At 42.5% G+C, this 21,393-nt stretch overlaps 1 protein-coding gene across 3 annotated transcripts in view; it reads left to right on the top strand.

The window, feature by feature from the left end:
• Positions 1–589: 589 nt before the first annotated feature.
• The window catches only part of TMEM131L (transmembrane 131 like), a 168,259-nt gene continuing 147,455 nt past the window's right edge, over positions 590–21,393 (top strand). For all 3 annotated transcript variants that reach the window (XM_077139755.1, XM_077139756.1, XM_077139754.1), the window contains exons 1-3: positions 590–752; positions 1,535–1,605; positions 8,569–8,612. In XM_077139755.1, the coding sequence (XP_076995870.1) occupies positions 629–752; positions 1,535–1,605; positions 8,569–8,612 (239 nt within the window). In that variant the 5' untranslated portion in view covers positions 590–628. The remainder of the gene's footprint in view (positions 753–1,534; positions 1,606–8,568; positions 8,613–21,393) is intronic.

The raw sequence follows: 21,393 nt of genomic DNA, 5'->3' as shown, positions 1-21,393 counted from the left end.
CCATGTGGCTGCACTCGCGTTTCCTGACAACCACTGCATTATTTTCATTAATATCCTGTCTACGGCGTCTTGCAGCGCGCCTGCTCACTCCCACCAGCACCGCCGCCCCCCACCCCCGATCCTCCACGTCCCACCCCAGGAGTAATAACCCGACCGTGGCCTGAGTGTCCAAACAAAGCGGAAACCAGCCGAAAGTTCATTAAAATGCACTTGGCGAAAGGGGCCTGGTATTGCCTCCGGCCACCGTAAGCCGCAGACAGTGTCTCCGCGCTTCAGGTTTGGGGGGAAAAAAAAATCGGCTCGCGGTGCGGGACAGGCCAGCGGCCATGTGCTCGGCGCGTCGGGGCGGGGCGCCCGCGGCAGCCGCGTCCGCATTGTCGACGTTCCCCGCACCCCTCGGCGTTCCATCCCTCCCTATCTGTGGCGCACACGCGCTCAAAGCGGGCAGCGCGCCGGGGCCCGAGCTGCGGCGGCGGCGGCGGCGGGCGGCGGCGGGCGGCAGCGGCGGCGGCGGCGGGGGCGGCGCGGGGCGGGGCGGGGCGGCGCGGGGGCGGGCCCGGGGCGAGGAAGCCCGGGCGCCAGCCAGCGGCGAGCGCAGCGAGCACCCGAGAGGAGCGCGAGCACCAGCATGGCGGGGCTTCGACGCCCGCAGCCCGGCTGCTACTGCCGCACCGCCGCGGCCATGAACCTCCTTCTAGGCGTCTTCCAGGTCCTCCTGCCCTGCTGTCGCCCGGGAGGGGCTCAGGGACAAGGTCAGCCTTGCGCCGCTTTGCTTGATTTCCCTCTCCACCCCGCCCCCCCCTCGCCCTTTCTTTTAAGGAACTGCTGAAATCTATAAGAAAGCGAGGGGAGGAAAGGGAAAGGGAAAGGGAAAGGGAAAGGGGCAGGAGGAGGAAGGAAAGCTGTTGCAATTCTCGGCTGATAACATTTTCTGACCACATCACCCTGCCCCATTCTCCCTCCGCTCCGTAACAACTGAAAGAAGGGAACTCTCGGGGCACAGGGCGAGCCGCGTAGACCGCTAGCCGCGCGCGTCCGGGAGTCTTTGTGCGCGGGCCCGGGGCGCCCCCGGCGCAGCCCCCGCTTTGTATGGCGCGCGCTGGTTCGCGGCTGCGGCCCGGGCTCCGCGCTCGCCCGCCGGGCGTCCTGCAGCTTTGTTCCCCGGAGGCTGGCCGCCCCGCAGCTGGACTCTGCGACGCTCGCCCGCAGCTGCTGCGGGATGCGGAGCTGAGATGCCGGGTGGGGTGGCTTCATCCTCCCCTCGGCGCGGTGGGACCCCCATGCTGCCGAGGGCGGAGCGCGGAGACCCGCTGTCGCCTTTCTGGCCGAGGGGCTGCCCAGTGACACCCCAGTCCATTGTGTTCTTAGCTTCCCCCTCGCTCTGCGGGCGGCCTTAGCGTTTGGAAGGAAAACCAGACTTGTTTGGGTGAGGCGGGGTGGCATTGGGGGACGATAGTGGGACAGGAAGCGTTTCTTTTCCATGCGTTAAAGAAAATGCAGTGTTTTTTTTTTTTTGGTGGGGGTGTTCGTGTAGCGATTGAACCCTTGCCGAACGTGGTGGAGCTGTGGCAGGCGGAAGAAGGGGAACTCCTGCTGCCCACTCAGGTGAGGACGACCAGGTGACGCGGCGGGCGGGCGGGCGAGGGAGGAGAGGCCGGCCTTTCCCACTCCGCGCGGCCGCGGCGGCGCTCGGGCCACTTTGCAAGGCAAATAAACGGGCCGAGCCCGAACACCTGGCAGCGGTGGCCTTCCCGGCCTCCTCCCGCGCCATGTGACAGGGCGTGAGTCACGCCGGGCCCCAAGTTCAGGAGGTGGGAACCCAGGCCACCTCAGCAGGGCCGCGGCCAGCGGCGGTGAGGGAAGGGCGTGTGCCCCGGCCGCCGGCCTGTGGTCCCGGGTGGGCGAGGAACGTGTGCGCTCTGGTCCCTCCAGACGCGCGGGTGGCTTGTGAATGGCACTGCACGATGGCGGGTTGAGGACAACAGAATATCGATTTCATAAATGTTAGTGAGTGCTGCTTGCCACTAGCGTTAAGTAGCTGTGGGATGCAGATGTGACTTTAAAGGATTGTAATCTTGGATTTTTTCCAAGTACCTTTAATTTGTGTTAGAGTACACCCTCTTGAGAACTTGAATTTCAGGTTTGTTTGTGTGTTTTTCCCCCCCCGTATGAAATACTGATTGCATGTGCAAAAATAATTACTAACATTTTATTGGGAATCTGCTGCATCATATAGGATTTTGCTGCCACAACACAGACAGACAACACTGCCCAGCTTTCATGTTTATTTTAAGGTTGAACTTTTATGAGAAATTCTCATTGACTGCAAATGTAGGAGGACTCTTTTAAAAAGGCATTTGGGGGCAGTTTTTTTTATTAACAAGGGAATATTTAGCTTATATGCAGTGATTTTCTAAGATGTAAATTGCGTCTCACATTGGTGGCATCACTTAATTCTACCTTATCTCTCTGGGCCCTTTAGGAAAGCAGGAAAGCGGAATGTCTGTCTATAAACTCATTGAAGAGGCTGTGAATTTTGCACTTAAGTTTTCTCGCTTGTATGTGAATCATAGAGATACTGGTTTGAGATATTTGGCCTGTTCATTATAATCAGGGCTAATGAACGACAACTTCACAGGGGAGAAGTGATAGAACAATTTTCTGGACCTTCTCTGAAGGCCAGCAGGTTGAATGAGGCCAGTCCTTTGGGAAAAGGCCCTATCAGAACCGGGAGCTGATAGTCTTCCCTCTCTTAAAAGTTATTCCTAAGTGGCTTTTTCCCCTGATTGTAAATATTTCATGTAGGAGGGAAATACAGAAGATACAAAGGAAAAATTAAGAATCATTCCTAATCCTTTTAGAATACTCAACAATTGAGGTTTTTACTTTAAAAAAATTATTTGTATTTGTCTATTGGGGTTGCTTACCAATAGCACTCTTGGCATTTTTGGCTGGATAATTCTTTGTTGTGAGCTGTCTTGTCATTGTGGGATGCTTAGCAGCATGGCCATGGCCTTTACCTGCTAGATGCCAGTGGCACTCGTTCCATCCCCTACTTGTGACATCAAAAATTTCTCCAGACACCACCAGATGTCCTTGGGGGGACAAAGCTCGCTGGTTGTGAACCACTGGTGTATATCTATATGTATTTGCATTTTTACTCAGCTGTACTTTCCACCTCTTACTGGTTAGTGTTGGAAACCAACCCAGACTGAAGGGAAAGTAAATTATAGACTCTCATTAGTTACAGCAGTTGAAGATTTACTCATAGTGCTCACATATAGAAATGTCAAGGCCTACAATATGATTTACTTATTTTATTTGTAGCTTCAGAAGTTATTCTGTAAAATTCTTAATTTCTGATTTTTTTTTGTTTATATATATAAAATGCAATTTATTTTGATAAAAAATGTTTGAATTTAGAAGCTGCTGTTCTGGAATACATCCTATGGAGGCGTTAATCAAAAGTTATAATGAAAGTGAAACTGGTCTTCAAAATAATTTTCTAAATATGTCTTCTCTCTAAATATACCTTTTGGGAACTACTTTACCCTGCACATACCTGGGCAGGGGTGAGGGGATGTATATCTGGCATCAATTGTAGGGAGTTCTGAGGAAAGCTATTTTTAAGAAATTCTTTTCAAAGTATTTTGTAATTTTTTTTTCAGAGAAGTTCCCTCATGTGTTTCATGTAGAGTCTGTTGAAAAGAGAATATTTATAGGTGCTCTTTAAATATGAGCGTTTTCTGCCTTAATTAAAGCAGTAGGTTGGGTTCCTTTCATTCAGGGAGATGGATTTAGAACCTAAGGGGAAAAAGGAGCAAGAGAAGATGTGGCTTTGAACAAGCGGAAAAGAACACTAAAGTGTTGCCAACACTAATTGTTTTTACAGTTACTTGTCTTGAAATTTTTTTCTGTTGAATGAGGTCTTTGTTTCCCCCTTTTTTAAAAAATGGGTCTCTAAGTGATGGAGAGCTTGATAGTACGTCCTTAGTAAAGCCAGCTGTAACAATTCAGTTGTTGAACACTGCTAGATCCGCTGCCAGGATACCTAGGTTTGAATCCAGCTTCTATCCTTTTTTTAGCTCTGTTAATTCACCTCTTAGTCCTCAGTGTTCTCATCTGCAGAATAGGGGTAGTAGCAAAATTCAGAGGGTTTTGAGAGGGTTAAGTGCCCCCAATTTAGAAACTACTTAATACATGTTACCTTTTGTTTTGGTGGAATCTCAACTGACCCTTAGACTTGGTTACAGGAGTGCATGGAGGGGCTTTCCTGTATTGAAGGGGCTCAACCAGAGTGAATAGCTTAGTGTTATTAAGCGCTTTACAACTATATGGATAAGATTTATTATTCATGTGTTTTTGTTTTATACTCTTTTTTATGTTGTGGCATATTTTGGTGTAGGAGGTATAAGAACTATTTCTCCATGACATGAAAATGAAGTGATGATGAGAGGAAGGAACCAAAAAAACATGTTGGTGATTTTTTTCTTAGATTTGTCTAGTTTTCCCTCTCTTTTGACTATTCTTCAACTATATTTCAACATACTGAATCCAGAGTAGTGATGGTGTGGGAACCAAACAAGTGTTTGCATTAGCTTGTCAAGAAGTAATTGTGTATGTGACTGTGTGATTGTCGAAATCTTGTGTCTGATGCTCTTTTTTTCCCAGGGTGTGACAAATGAGTAAAAAAAAAAAGAAATGAGAGATTAAAAAAACAAGTAATAGGTGGGATAAGGGGTAAAACAATTTGGGTAGGTTGAAATACTAGTGGTCAATGAGAGGGAGGGGTAAGGAGTATGAGATGTATGAGTTTTTTCTTTTTATTTCTCTTTCTGGAGTGTTACATATGTTCTAAACATGAACATGGTGATGAATACAAAACTGTGTGATTGTTGTGAGCTATTGAGTGTACACCATGTATGGACTTTGTGTGTGTGAAGTTTTCGGAATAAAATTATTTTTTTAAAAAAGAGGTAATTGTGTGTGTGTGCAAGATACTGCTTTGTGCACCTTCATACCTCGCCTTCGAGGTCAGAAACTGCTGTGATTCCCTGTAATCCGCAGAGTGATGTCTGCTTGACCTCTCTGGTCTTCAGGGCCTTTTGCAGTCCTACCCTTGACTGATGCTCAGGTCGGTGGTGGGGAGGCTGCTCCAGCTTGATCCTTGGCAGAGCAGGCCCAGGGTCGGGTCATCTGTTGAATGGAAGAACAAATGCTGTTGCCCTGCTTTTCCTTTAGGGCCAGTCCTTCTTGGCTTCTTAACTTGCAGTGGCAATCATTTTTCCTCCTTTGAGTTTTTTGCAGCGTCTTACCTGTGGATTTTTTCCTTTGTTGTATGTGTGTGTGTGTGTGTCGTTTTTCCTGGGTTCCTCTGGAGAAGGTCTGGGCTTCTAAAGCCTGGTGGCCCTGTTTTGTATCAGTTTTAGTAACAAGGAGGGCTGACTAGAATTTGTTCTTTTAATCCATTCAATTGTTGCTGAGAAGTCTTAGTCCTGGTTAGCAAATTTTGGACACAGAGCCTGCTGAGTTAGGAGCAGCTGCCACCTGCTGTAGAATTGGAGTCTGCGATCGGTAGGTTCTGGCCCTGGCCATTCATTTACCAAATACCATGGGCCTGGCCCAGTTAGGCCCTCTGGGATACAGTGACAAATAACATAGTCTCTGCCTTTAAAAACGGCATGTGTCCTTTGTTTCCTTTGTCTTTAAGTCTGAGGGTAGTTAACGGACATGGGGAGAAAGTGAAACAGGAAATAAGTACGCTGAATATCTGAACTCCCTTTATCATCTCAGGTACTGTGTTATGTAATAGTATCTTGTTCCAGTCAGTGAATCATTGATTAGTATTTGGAAATCTTTTTGTCCTAGAGATTTAATTTTGGTGTAATCTACTTCTGTCAACATCGGAAAATAATAACATGGGTTGCCTCCTACAGGCACCATTTAAGTGCTTACGGAGTATTAACTCATGTTAATACACTGAAGTCTGTGAAGTTTTTTTACCTGGCTTTTCAGATGAAACTATAGAGGCACAGGGTAGGAATAACTTGCCCTAGGTAATAAAGAAGTGGTAGTAGTGGGATTTGAATCTAGGAAGCAACTAGTTCCAGAGCCCATGCTTTTAGCCACTATGTTATTATATGAATTTCAGCACAGTCTGACCAGGAGAGTAGTTTTGTGGGGAAGCTGTGTGTGGGAAGGAAATAATTTCATGTTCTGTTTTGATTTAGAAAATGTTGCTTAATGAAGTTTTCAAAAAGAGTCACAGCCTCTCATATTTGAGAAATAACTAGACTCTATTTAGCTTTGCAGATATTTATTGAGCATCTGTTGCGGGCCAAGCACTGTTCACAGGTGCTGGGGATGTAACAGCGAGAACAGCAGACAAATACTTGTCCTTGTGAAGCTTGCAATTCAGTGGAGGCATATGGGCAATAAATAAGCTTTAAATTGTAATTTATTTAGTCTGTTGGAAGGTGATAAACCCTGTGGTGGCAGAGTGGAGAAGGATTTCTGAGGTGGGGTGGTGGCAGGAGTTGCACTTTTAACTTGAGTGGTGAAAGTAGTAGGATTCTTTGAGAAGGTGATATTTGAGCCAACCCTTGAAAGACATGAGAAAGCTAGAACAGCAGGTGGCAAGGACCCCGAGGCACTGCCAAGAGCTGGTGGAGGAACTTTAGGATTTGGTCCCCACTCTTTGAGAGCCTCCTGTTATAGGTGAGATAACTTATTCAAGTAGTGAAATGTAGGAAATGAAAGCAGAGAGGAGCAGTGGGTACCCGTTAGGGTTTAGGGAAGGAAGAGGGCTTAGAAGATTGCTCTAGCAAACAGGCGCGAGTGGCCTCCTTAGCCCAGAGGCTCATGTGGTAGAATTCAGTGTTTTGCTGCTGACATTTTCAAGGGGATCCCAGAGCATCTGTTAATGTGGTTGTAGAGATTGGGGATGGGCATGTCAAGCACTGTGTTGAACTGTGCTGAGCCCTGGGTCAAGGAGTTTGAAGTGTATCTGACTGGTGGAGAGGGAGCCTCTGTAGATTCTTGTATCGTGAATTAACAGGATGATGTTCAATGCTGGGTCCATCCCATCTGCCTGGTAAATAATGATTAATGTGGAGGAAGATTGTTTTTGCAGTGACATGCAGGGTGGGTCAAAGCAGGGGAGTCTTATACCAGAGTGGAAAGCCCTGTTCTGTTGTGGTAATCCAGGCTTGGGGTGTGCTGATGGTAAAGGTTAGTTTGCTGGCAGGAGGGATGGAGAAGGCACAGGCCTGAACTGTATTTCACTTGAGTGGGGTAGGTCTTTATGTGGGAGCTGAAGGGAGAAGAGCAGTGAGAGATGACCCTAAGGTTTGCCTCGAGGTCTAGGGGCGGTGGTTGTTGACAGAAGCGGGTGGTGGTTTAAAACAGAAGCCAACTGGCCAGGACCCTTGATGTTGATATGCCTGGTGTTGGCCATATTTATTTCAGGAGAGCCCAAGGTCACAGCCCATGTGTCCTGGCTGGGTTTGGAAGTAAATTTGTGGCGTACCTCCAGTGGGTTTGAGGCTATCCTGAACACAACTCCCCTGAGTCCTGGCTTTTGTGGAAAGATAGGCATTTGTCAAGTATCTGCATATCCTCTTTGGGTGAGAAGTTGGGCCTGGAGACAGGAGTTGGGCCCCGTGGTGACCCCTGAGTGCATCAGTGTGGAGAAGACTGAGGAGACTCCAGGCTGGGTCCAGGGGGACTGTGGCTGTGACAGGTGGGAGGGGCAGGGCAGGGCAGCCAGGCAGTGTCACGGGAGGTGATTGGGAGGAGCTGGGAGAACTGGAAGGGTCGGTATCCCTGAAGCCAGCGGTGAGCTTCAGGAAAGAATAATACGTCATCTGATATGGAAGACACTGCCGATCCCAAAGGTAGTGTTTAATTGGATCTGTGCTTTTGTTTCTGTTTCAAGCGCCTCTTCTTCTTATCCTCAGTACATTCAACATGGTCAGATTTGGGTCCGTTAAGCTTGGGAGATAATTTTGGGAGAGTTTTCAGGTGGATATTTATGCCATTTATAAGACAATCAGCCCTTTTACGTTGAGTATAGCAGGTATTCACTTTGGAGACTCTGAGTTAAACAATACATTTTGTATTTTGGGGGATTTTAGTTACCATTAAACTTAAACATTAAAAAAACGCTCTTGAAGAGAAGTGATGTCATAATTGTTTTGAGATTATGTTTGGGTTGTAGTTTTAAATGGGTAGAATATTTACTTAACAGTGAATATTTAAGGGATCATTTAGCAGTTTGTGACTTTTTAGTAGTGTCATCACTAGTGTCAGTCTTTCAATTAATATTTTTTGTATGTGCTATTTTATTTTATTTTTTATTTTTATTTTTTTTTGACATGGGCAGGCACCGGGAGCTGAACCTGGGTCTCGGGCATGGCAGGTGAGAACTCTGCCACTGAGCCACGGTTGTCCTGACTGTGCTATTTTAGATGTGCATTTCAAGTTCATCACCCCGTAAGATTTGAACTGTTTGCTTTGGACATTCTGTCTTCCTTTGAAACAACTGTTAAAACGTGTTCTTTTCAATAGGGTGATTCCGAAGAGGAGGTGGAGGAGCATTCTCAAGAACAGAGGTAAGGAACAAAAATGGGGGCCAGTGCCTACAGGCCCGCTTTAGATGCCACCTGAAGTCTTAGTATATGCGTGTGTTTGTGTATCTGATCGTCTCAGTACTATGCCCTTCTCTTTGGCATTTTTGATAACTGTACTCTAATAATTAACGTTACCTTTGTTTTAAAATAAGGTTATTCAGAAAACTGTTAGACCCCCTCCCCCCAACTTCATTTGTCCAATGACGTGCTTATGGGTCGTACCCCCCTTCCCTCCCGTTCATAAGTATCTACTGAATGCCAGGCACGGTGCTGATGCTGGACATAAAGCATTGCATAAGACCTGCATTGCGTGTGGTAGGGGAGTGTGACTTTACCTTAAGTAGGTTAAAATAACAATGCTTGTGATGAGAATGATCGAGAATCAGACTCCTGTGGGAAAGAATAATGTGGTAGGTGGGATTGTCAGGTGAGGCCCCTCTGAGAAGGTGACATTCCAGCTGAGGTCTGGAGGCTGCGTGGTTACTGGCCCTGCGGCAGGCAGAGGAAGAGTGCTCTTCAGAGGGAATGACACGTTCAGAGGCCCTGAGGCAGGACGTGCTGGCAGCAATCCAGGAATTTAGAGGAGGCCCGAGTGGTTTGTTGGATAGTGAGATAAAGTAGGACCTTAGAGGCTGTTTTATTTTTAAATATGGTGTGAGTTGTGAAAGGACTTTAAGTAGGGGACTAACTAATTTTAAAGACATGTAAATTGCATTTTTAAGAGAATACCTTGGTCATGGGGCAGTCTTGGTCGGTGGTTGTTGTCAAACTGAGTTATGTGTTCCATGGAGTTACGTGAAGACCCTCTAAGTGGTACCTGTGCATGGGGGCTTTCTTCCAGGGAATCGGCTGCCAGATCCCCAGTGTCCATAGATCCTCTTTCTTTTTCCACCTGTCATTTCACAATCTCACTTTTCCACTTTGCAAAAGGAAGGCAAAGCTCTCGCACATCCCTAATCCTCCTGTGTTTTTTTTTTTTTAAATTTTTTTAGTAATTAAAAAAAAATTAACAGACAAAACATTTAAGATATCATTCCATTCTACATATACAATCAGTAATTCTTAATATCATCACATAGTTGCATATTCATCATTTCTAGAACATTTGCATCGATTTAGAAAAAAATTAAAAAGACAACAGAAAAAAATAAAACGATAACAGAAAAAAAAAGATTATACATGCCATACCCCTTACCCCTCGCTTTCATTTACCACTAGCACTTTAAACTAAATTTATTTTTAACATTTGTTCCCCCTATTATTTATTTATTTATTTGTTTTTTTAATTAATTAAAAAAAATTAACACAACATTTAGAAATCATTCCACTCTACATATGCAATCAGTAATTCTTAATATCATTACATAGATGTATGATCTCCTGTGTGTTTTATCTTGGGCAAACAAAGGGACAGTTTGAAATACTGGTATGGGTTAGAAGAGAGTGACTGATTCTCATTGAGTACTGATTCTTTAGTAACTCTGGTAGTTTCTACATCTTTATTTTGAACAAAATTGAAGGATCACCCAGTCAAATTGGCAGCTGGTAGGACAACAAAATTTATTTTTAATAATAAAATCACTGTGATTTTTTTTTTGTGTGTGAAAAAAACACTAAGAGAATTTGGAGAATTTAGGGACAGTGCTATAACAAAACCCTCCATTCACATCTTCTTGTGTGAACAAGTTTCTCAGTGTGGCTAACTCTGCCTCATTTCAGGAGTAAGTGATTTTCGTTTACAGAAACATGAACTCATTTTGGGGAGTGGGCTTATCCCCGATGGTCATAGGACATTAGAAAGAAAAAGAAATCAATTTATATCCATAGTTTCTTACAAGAAAAAGAAATCACTTTATATCCATAGTTTCTTACAAAAGGTTTAAACATATTTGGTTAAAATTTGGGGGTGAGGCATCCAATAGAAATAAGAATTCAAGGAGGAAAAGAAGCAATATAGAATATCCAGCAATAAAGAAGAATCTATTTATAGATTAAAAAAAATGAATAATGGTAGATATTATTACTGCGGCATTTAGATTCCATTGGATATATTTAACAGAGTGTTTGTGAGTTTTATTTTAAAAAGTCAATATTTATAATATGCCAGAAAATATTTTCTTGGCTACCATTTAAACTCGTACTGTTTTAAATGTGGAACAAAAACATTTGGGACAGGGTTTAAAATTTGTCAAAATCCTCTTTGGGTCTATGAGAGCCAAAAAAAAAAAACAGGTGAGGAATCTTGGTGGTTTGGCTAGGGTGGTGGCAGTGGTGATGGACAGACATGGAAAGTGATGCAATATATTTTTGGGGTGGAACAGATGTATTATTGGTCAGATTAGTTGTGGAGTATGAGGGAAAGAGAAAAATAGGAGAGAGCTTCTAGAACTTGGCTTATGCATCTGGGGTGATGATGGTGGCTGTGACGATAAGGGATTTAGTAGGAGGGAAATCGAGAACTTTGGTTGTTTCCCAGGAATCTCAGACTTGAAATGACACGTCCAAGTGGAGGCAATTGAGTATGTGAGTAGAGCTCAGAGAGGCCTGGCTGCAGATCCAGGTGTGGTGTGGGCGTCCTGAGGCCATTAGATGGACTTGCTGCCTGGCCCTTTCTATTTGTTCTTTTCTTTTGCAGATGTATCACTCTCCATTCTTATTCATTAGACCTAGTTTCATTTCACCAATTTTTAAAAAAAAAATCAAATATAGAGGTATTACAAGTGTTTTATCGTTGTCAGTCTTTTGACACAGTGCCAGGTTTTCAGAATGGAAGGGGTGAGTGTGAAGGGGAATTGCGAACAGTGGCCTTTACATTTTTTGACAGCATCTCACAGAAAGAAATAAATTTTACAGCACAACTGTATATTTACACACAGGCATATATTTATGGATGTATGAATGTGTGCATCTATGTATTTTTATAAAAATAGAACTAAAGCTTCACAAAATTCTGTTTACTTCCTACCTGCCAGTACTCTATTTTCGATCCCATATCGTTTCATTAAAAACTACTAGTTGCTACTTACTGGATTGATTTTTAAACTCCTTAATGGATCCTAGCTTACAGTTTGGTCAGTACCGTTGTATACGTTTTTTTCTTTGTGATAGTAAATATTCCAGTATTTTGCTTTTATTGTATCATTAGTTAATTTCCTTCTAATTTAATTTCCAAGCCTCTTTGTTTCTTTTTGTTGTTGAGATTTCTTCCTTAATGTAAAGACAAGATCATGACATGGGTGGGTTGCTGCTATTAGAAAACCTTCTTTGTTTCTATTTTCTGAAAATGCAGCTTCTGGAATTCTGTCAAAGAACTCTCTATAAATGTAATGCTCTGTGATTGGTAAATTAGTCAACTCAAGTACTCTCTTCTACACCATTGAGAATTTTTAAGAATTAATTTTTCAGTCTCCCAAAAGTCCATATAATGTGTTGCTACCTTTTAAATAAACTTTTTAATTTTAGAATAGTTTCAAATTTACAGAAAAGTTGCAAAATAGTACGAGAGTCCTGTACATCCCTCATCCAGTTTCATGTAGTGTTAACGTCTTACGTTACTGTGGTGCATTTGTAACAGCTGGGAAACGAACATTGGTAAGGCACAGTGAACCAAGCTTCACACTTTATTCAGATTTCACTATTTTTTCCCGAATGTTCTATTTCTGTCCCAGGATTTCCATTCAGGGTACTATTTTACACAATCATCTTGTCTCCTTAGGTTCCTCTTGGCTGATAAAATTTTTCAGCCTTTCCTTGTTTTTAATGACCTTGACAGTCATGAGGAACCTGGGTGGGTGTTATGTAATGTGTTCCTCAGTTTGGGTTTGTCTGACGTTTTGCACATGCTTAGGTTGGGGTTGTGAGTCCGTCAGGGGGAAGAGCATAGAGGGAAAGTGCCATTCTCAGCACATCAGATCAGGGGTATCTGCATCAACAATACTTATCACTTTGGATGATTGTCCTTGATCTGGCCAAGAGAGCACCTGTCAGTGTTCTCCATTGTAAAGTTACTCTTTTTTCCCTTCATTCCTTACCATACTCGTTGGGAACAAGTCACTGAGTGCAACCCACACCCCCCACACTCAGGATGTGGGGAGTTATATTCTACTGCCTCGAGAGTGGAGTAGCTACATAGATTATTTGGAATTTGTCTATTCTCTGTCATTTATTTATATCAGTATAAACTCATTGATATTAATACATTGGGTTTCATAGAGTACACTAGGTTTGCCCTGCATTTTTTTTTAACTTTTTTTATTGTATAGTATAACATATATACAAAGCAAAGAAATAAAAAAGCAGTAGTTTCCAAAGCACTCTTCAACAAGGCGTTACAGGACAGATCCCAGAATTTGTCATGGGCTACCATATGATCCTCTCAGATTTTTTTCCTTCTAGCTGCTCCAGAATATAGGAGGCTAGAGGGCTTAAACACTTTTTATCATCACAATTGAATTTTTTTCCTTCTTTTTTTGTGAAAAATAACATATATAAAAAAAAGCTATAAATTTCAAAGCACAGCACCACAATTAGTTGTGGAACATATTTCAGACTTTGACATGGGTTATACAGTTTCACAGTGTTAGGTTTTTACTTCTAGCTGTTCTAAAATACTGGAGACTAAAAGAGATATCAGTTTAATGATTCAGCATTCGTATTCATTTGTTCACTCTCTTTAGGGGTGTTTGGGCTATGGCCATTCTAAATTTTTGATATTGGAAGTGTCTGCCACTAATATGGGGTAGGGAGATGGAAATATCTGATGCTCTGGAGAGGCTGGGCTAGGTTCAGTACTTATGTGGAACAGAGACCCATCTGGAGGTTGTAGGTTTCTGGAAAGTTACTCTAGTGCGTGGAACCCTTGTGGAATCTTACATATTGCCCTAGATGTTCTTTAGGATTTCCTGGAATGGTCCTGGTTGGGGGTTGGGAGGTCATGATAGGTAGCAAGGTTTACCTGAAGCTTGCATAAGAACCACCTTTAGAGTTTGGCCTGCAATTTTAATGTCATTTATTCTTAAATGCATTTATGAAGTTTTTAGTATCTCTACACATTTTTTCAACCTTTTGGTGATTTTAATTTCAATTACTACCCCATAATGCCATTTCCTACTAATGGTAAGTTGGATTTGAAGTCATTAGAGCTAATATTTAAGTGTTGAAAATGAGTGCATTTTCTCTGAAAGAACCAATAAAGAGGAGTAGTTTTTAAAGTGGGATGTGAGAAGTAGACTTGAACAGAAAAAAAGACTCAGTATGTCCCAGGAAAAGTGTAAGTGGCACTGAACTCTCTCCCTGGATAGAATGTAGATTGTGAAGAGGGCTCTATTTTACCCCCAAGACTGCCCAAGGTGGGTCCATAACCAGACCCCCATTGATTGTAGGATAAAGGGTTCTAGAGCAGCTTGCCCATTATCTCAGATACAGTTTGGGAAAGCTTTCAGGGTAATTGGCCTCATTCAAGTTCTTGTTTAGATTACCTTGACTTCATCTTCTGCGGATGCTGTGTAATTGTATTTGGTTGAAAGCCAGAAAAGCCATATTTGAAAAACTTTCTTTCCTCTTTCCACTCTCTCCCCAAATTTCTCCTGGGTGTTCTCAGATATCAGCAGTAAATGGTTCCTTTGCTGAAAAAAAAAAAAAGGTTGCTGCTGGGCATTCAGTGATGAGAGCAAATGAGAGCTGACTTCAGCTTTTACTCGAATTGAATACAGTCTGGGAAACTTGTCTGGTTTTCTGTGTATGTATCTCTAATAAGCCTTCCACCACCCCCTCCGTGGTATATTTAAAATAAGAGAAGCTAAATTATTGGTGAAGTATGACTAGTATATTATTTCATCTTTTAAAAATGGCTATAAAAACCATGAGTGCAATGTATATGAAAGTTCTTTTTTTCCCCCCAAAATGTACTTTTATCTGATTAGTAACGAAGGAAAAAGGCATTCTCCCGAAGGCACATCCAAACAATCTTAACACAAAGATCTTATTACCCTTTCAACAACAACATACTGAAAGATATAATTGCAGACAATAAATGACTTAATCTTTAGGGGAAGTCACTTTTGGCAGTGAAGGGACTCCTGAAGCCCCCCACAGGGAGCAGAATTTCTTTTCACTTTTCTTTGTTCCCCTTCAAAACTTGCTGTGTTTTTAACAAAACCCCGGAGTTCCTTATCTGTTGCTGTGATCTTACACTCTTTAACCTGAGCACGTGCCCCTCCCCCAAGGGGGTCCATCTTGGATGCTTTTCTCCCACTCTGTCGTCTCCTTAGGTAATCTCACCTGCTTTGTTGTTTTTTTTTATCTGTATAAGGAAGTTGGATGTGGATTTAACTTTCTCCTCAGCGGTCTTGCCTGGTTCCAGATGGTTCATTAACCTATAGAGAACTCTCTTTGACTAGCCTTCACATACCCTCTAGTTAGTGTTTCCTGAACTTAGCTCCCGACTCCCTTTCTCCACCTCCCCTAAATGCTCTCCTCTAGCATAGCCCTTCCTGGTGAATGGCAGTACCATGCATTCATTTGCATAAGCCAAAATTGGGGTGCTGCCCTTGACTCCTTTGAGACCTTCACGCTTCCAGTGGGTGTGGCTGGATCTTCTTTCAGTCTGTCTGCTCCATTTTATAGCTACTCTCACCTGCTCTTCATAATCCCACCAGAGTGATGTATTTAAAATATACATCCTGTCCAGTTGTTCTTCTTAAATGCAGCCCTCGTGGACTCTGTTCCTTCAGGATAAAGTACAGACTCAGCATGCCCTTTTGTGACATAGCTGTGCTCCCTTCTCCAGCTTTCTACTGCATGCTGTTTCTCACTCGCACTCTTCTCTTCTGTGAAAACCCCCTTCACCAGGCTGACCCCCTTGGTCTGACTTCCCATAGCACCCTGCACATAGCACACTTACTCCCCTGCTCTGAAATTGCCTTTCTCAGAATACCCAAGGTCCTGTCTCATCCAAGACGAGTCTCTTTCATCTTAAATTCCCTGGGAGTACCAGGCACACAGGTAAAGGGCTATTAAATGAAGGAATCCACATTTATATATTTTAAGTTTTCTTTACTTGTTATACATCACATGTTCTTTCATTTCCAACCCCCCCCCCCCAAACCATATTTGCCACTGAAACCACAGTATTGGTATTAGAGGTTGTCGTTTTTAAATCAGGTCATTGCATTTGGTGTGTCTTTAAAAAGAATGGGTTATTAGCTTTATCTGTGGGTGCCCATGGCACATTAAGTTCAGAATGAATGAGTTCAATCATGGTCTTTCTGGCTGTAACAGTGTAAAGTGAGTTTTCTTTGACTGTAATAGATCTCATAATTTAGGTGTTTTCTTTAACACAGTACAGGCATTTAAACAGGGTTTTTGCTGTATATTAAATTTGTTTTCAAGCCACAAAGCCCTTTTTAGCTTTTTTAGCTGTGAATTGTTTCAGAAAGCTTTCGATACTTATTTATATCCTTATTTTGCCTGCAATTGAAATTGATTAAAAACGTAGCACTAGGATCAGAATCCTAATGTTAGATTTCATGGAAATTTTTAATCCTCTTAGATATATCTTTTCATATACGCTGGAAAGTTTGTGCCAATTTGTCTCTTTATGTTGACAGAGATATTTGAACCTTTAATATTAAAGTCAGGGTACATTTTGAAGGATTAATCTAGAGTAAAACTAGACAAAACACTTCATTAATGTCAACATTCCTGAAACAAAAAAGTAGAATTGAAGTCTGGGGAGGCTGGATGTTATATGAGTAAATATCAGGAAGCCAGCACCACAACCTTGCCAGATGAGCTAGCATTTTGCTTGTTTTAGACTTCTTTCATGCTTTGGATTTTGTCAGAGTGGGTTGCTGAGGAAAAGAAGGTATTTTCGCAGGATTGATTAGTTCTGTAAAGCTGTTTTAGATGTGTTGTGACACCAAGCCTCCTTTTGCTTAAGAAGGTCACAGAACTTAGGATTTCAAGGTTCAAAGGAGAAATATAATTTCCCAAGACAGTATTCTCTGTCTAGGAACAGTGATATTAACATAATGGAGTCTCCTGGGAGCTTGTTACTTAATTTTAAATGAATTGTCATCAGATTATTAGTAGGTTGTTAGAGTCTTCCACATATAAAATAGGACTCTAGAGTAAAAAGTGATTTCCCCCCAATAAATGTAATGAAAAAATGTTGTCATTTTATAAATAATTACCATGGTGGTCTAGACAGTATTTCAAAGATGGTGTGGTGCTCAATAAATATAGAGCCATATTTTAGAATTGCCTTTATTTTAACCAGTTTATAAATGATACAAGAAGAAAGTCTTGTTTGCTTATTGTAGTCTTTCCCAAGGGCTTCCTCCACAGTGGGGATGTACTTTTAATTCTTTAAATTAAAAAAATCAAATATATTGAAAATTTTCAGTCATTTAAAAATTATTCACTGATTCTTTTTTCTTTCCAAAAATCCTCTACTAAAATTTTTGCTCCAGGGAGATGGCCTCATTTATCTCATAATGTTGTTTTCTCTAACACACATATGCATATCCCAGTTGAGAAACATGGGTTTAGTGCTGTTTCTGTTTTTTCCCTTTCCCTCCAATTCCTTTTGTGTTTATCCTAGTTTATTCAAGTACGTCATTCAGAAAACATGGCTCTAAATGACATCTGGCTGTTGGGCTAGAATTAAAACCGCAATAAGAAAGACGCTTTTCTACTTGTGAAATGTCCATATAAACCCACTGATGCATGTGAAGGTAGCTCCCAGAAAATAGCTCCAGTAAAAACAAAAATATCATATATAGACTCCCAAAATGACTGTTGTAGAATTATACAGAGTAAGTAATTTGTCATGCTGTGGTCATGCCTTGTACAACATTGGCTTTTAGGGTTGCACTGTCTTATAGGTATCGGTTCCTTTAGCTGCCACTTAATTCACAATAGATGAAGTTCAGTTTGAATAACAGTGCAAACAAATTTCCAGTTAATAGTGTTTGAAGATTTTATGGTGAGGTAATTCTTATGGGATCATGATTAATCTTTATCTGTTAACCTCAGGCTATGTTAATCCAGTTAATCCATTAAAATTAGATTTAAATAATTACTCTTTTATTGGACCTTATGGTTTACAAAGTACTTTTACGTGCTATCCTTAAATAACCAATTGGATATGTAGCAATAGTCTGGTTTTATAAATGAAGAAACACGTTCATAAAGGTAAAACAGTTTGTTCAAGGTCTAGATTTCAGAGGTGACAGAACTGGCAAATAATCCTACGTGTCCTCTCTCTAGATGACACTTGTCTACCTGTTTCTACAGTGAAATAGGTTGGAAAACCATTTTTCCAGTTATATGTACTGACAGTCTGCCTTTGGTAGGAGACCAAGTCTAAGATTGATGTGTAGAAGAGATTGAATTCTTTGGTAGTCCTTAGCAAACCCAAGAAAAAAAATGAGCATGGCTCTTAGTACAAGAGGAATTTATATCCTAGACTTTCATGAGTTGTGTCTTCAATAATACTTCACTGTATATTTAGATAGAGCCTTAATTTTAATTTTACATTATTTATAAGTATGGATCATTCACTGACATTCAATTGCATAGCTTTTAAAAATCTGGAATATTTAAATCTGGAATTTCTAAGATGGCTTTGTAGAACACATGCCTTTGCAATACATGCTGAGAACTTGCTTTCAGTCCTCCGCCATGCTCTCGTTAGCTTGCTTTCCTTTGTGATTAGATATTTTCTGCTGCAACTAACAGAAAACCCTGACTCAACCATCTCAAACAATAAAGAATGTATTATGTCACCTAATGAGAAGCCCAGAGGCAGGGTGTTTCCAGGGTAGGTTTATTCAGCAGGTAAGCATCATCATCAGGGAGCCAGGTTCTTCCTACCTGTCTGTCCTGCTGTGCTCCGTGTTTTGTCCAACTGCCCTCAAGGTTGCAGTTGAGCTGCTGGCCTCGCTGCCACCCAGCTTCCCTCTTGAACATCCGGGGGTAGGTTAAAAGCCCTTGTGCCTGTTTCAGATGTACCCCTCAGCAGACTTCCCCTTACATCTCACAGGTCAAAAATGGGTCCTGTATTCACCCCGAGCCGATCACCAGCCTAAGGAGTGTGGGGCCACTGTGACCAACTTTGCCCAACAGCGTTTACCCACATCACAAGGGGGGTTGTGGTCTCTGGAACACAGTCAGGGCTTTGCCTGTGTGGAAGGAAGAAGGGGAATGAGCGGTGGGAAGACCAACAGCAGTAGGTGCTTTGCTGAGTTAGTCACAGGAGCTAAATGAGGAGTGAGAGGTGGAGGGCCACGTTTCTCTCACAGTAGAGTCCTGGGACTAGCAGAATCAGCATTACCTGAGAACTTGTTAGACAGGCCAGTTCCCAGACCCCACCCCAGAACTCCTGAATCAGAAGCTCTAGGGGAGGGACCCAGCAGTCTGTTTTAACAAGCCCTCCCTGGGATTCTGATGCATGCTAAAGTTTGAGAACTATTGGACATCTAAAGAGTCACATTTCAAAACATATTTTGTGTTGAAGATTGAATAATGATAGGTAGAAAGTCTTACATATAGGTAAAACTTTGGGATGGAAGTTGGAAGATGAAGGGTGTTCTATAGCCTTGCTCACCCACGCTGGCACATGATTTTAGCAAACCTAGAAAACATTCTCTGCATGTGGTATCAGGTTTCAGCCAACTGATCCAATTTCTCTTAGAGTTCTGTCATGGTTTATGCAGTAGGGGGGTGAAGTGGGTGGTTTCCAGGCTGAATCTTAGTGTCCAACTCTTGGGGTCCAACATGCCCAAGCACGTTTGGTAAACAGGTGGATTAGACCATCACAGATCATTTTCCAAGGGAAAACTGAGGAACTTTCTCGGGCATAATTCATTCATTATAAGGGAAGTGAGCCTGGCAGAAAACCTTGGCCCAGAAACAAAAAGTCTCAGTTATTGGATGGGAGTGGCCATTCATAGTACAGGGTGGTGTGTGTACACACATCTTTCTTCTGGCCCAGCCCCCTGTGTGCACGTGGCAGAGCAGTGTGTGTATGTGCATGTTGCTGCGTGTGTGCACGTGGCTGTGTGTGCGCACAGGAGCATTGTTAGGGCATGAGGACAGGTATAAGTAAGTTAAAATGGAAGGAAGTGTTTTATTAAAAAATTCTGCAAGAAACCCTGCTGGACGAAAGGAGCACAGGCACTTCCCACCCCGCTGGGGACTTCCATGGCCTGCCCCCAGGAGCTTTGGTATCTCTTGGGCCCCAGTGCCTGAGAGTACCGAAGTGGGTGTTCTGCAGCAGATATGGTGGAGGGAGAAGCAGGGTGGGGCCCAGAGGAGGCCCTGGGAGCAGGAGAGGAAGAATAAAATTGAGGTGTGTCACGATAATGGCCTGGGAAGGTCAAGCTTGTTGGGTCTTCCCAGCCCAGCCAGACTGGGGTTTCCCTGTAGCTTCTTGGTGATGCAGGAGGAGCATTTCTTAGTGGAGGGAGCTGGGTAGAGAGCAAGAGAAGAAACCTACGTTTAAGTGTGGTGACCAGTGAGACCCATTGGTGAACCTTATGAGGACCCCCTCCCCTCTCTCTCTGTTCTCTGGGGCTCCCAGAAAATAGCTTTTATGTTATTAGACTGGTGCTCTGTTAAGTGGTAGGTTGTGAATGTTCGTTGCTTAGAGATGCACTTCTTGGCGGTTCTTTGGGTTTCATTACTCTGCTGCAACTTTGGATTGCCAGTGTCCCAGCAGCCACGACAAACCGCACAGATTTTGTTACTGGCACATTGAACCTGGACTTTTGATCAAATCGATTTTATTTCTATATTATTTCTGAGTGTATCTGTAGGCACATGCCCAAGGGAATTCTTTATCTTACACAAGTTGTGAGTACTGAGGGCAAGCATTTTTTTCTTTTGTTATTTTTTTTTTTTCGTGTGGGAAATCAGTGGGAAGATTTCTTTCAGGAATATTTCAGTATATCCTGAGGCTTAATGAGCAAATAGGCATAACTATGAAATCAAATCACATTCCTTTGATTGGAATTCATATAAATACAGCTACTGAAACTGCTTCCAGGCAGTGTGTGCTGTGGTGTAGCTGTGTGTGTAAATATCTTAAACTTGTTTTGTTACCAGTTTTAAACTCAGCAAATGAATGTGTGGGTTGATTCACATGAGGAAGCAGATTCCCACGGGTTAAGGCAGGAGAATCCTTTTGTTTCTTCCTGGAGTTTTGTGAAACGCTTGAGGAAAGATGAGTCCCTTTCTGCTTCATTTATTTTAACCTAAATTGTCCTCTCTGTGGGAGGTCTTCATATTTTAAATAGTTATCCCTGTGTGTAATCACTGCCCATGAGGAATATGCTGTTATTGTGAATTTTAATACTCCACTTATCAGTTTCCTTTCAGGTGGATAAATGTTGCACCCAAGTTGCCTGTTAGTTTGACTTTCATGTAATGTAATGAGCAGATTCATGTTTTGGGAAAATCTCATCTGTGATCCTGAAATTGGTTAAGGTTGGTGTAAATCGCTGGTAATTAGACGCCTTCACAGTGACTTCTCCACTCATTAGAGAGCTGGGGTAATTTAAGGTCGAAATGTGAGAGTGAGGTGGAGAAAGCACTTGCTCTCTATTCCTTGATTTTTTAAATCCATTTACTGGCTAGTAAATTCAAGCTTCATTTTAACTTGAAAGTGGGTTTAGTTAAATGGGAAGGGTTTTCAGGCCCGTAGCTAAAGGGAAAAGAAGGTTATCCCTAATTGCCTGGTTGGGCAAACCTCTTCAAGTTT

The sequence above is a fragment of the Tamandua tetradactyla genome, chromosome 22, assembly GCF_023851605.1.
Source record: "Tamandua tetradactyla isolate mTamTet1 chromosome 22, mTamTet1.pri, whole genome shotgun sequence".
In the NCBI taxonomy this organism is placed as follows: domain Eukaryota; kingdom Metazoa; phylum Chordata; class Mammalia; order Pilosa; family Myrmecophagidae; genus Tamandua; species Tamandua tetradactyla.
Note: the sequence above shows the minus strand (reverse complement) of the source record. Positions and strands in the feature narration are given on the sequence as shown.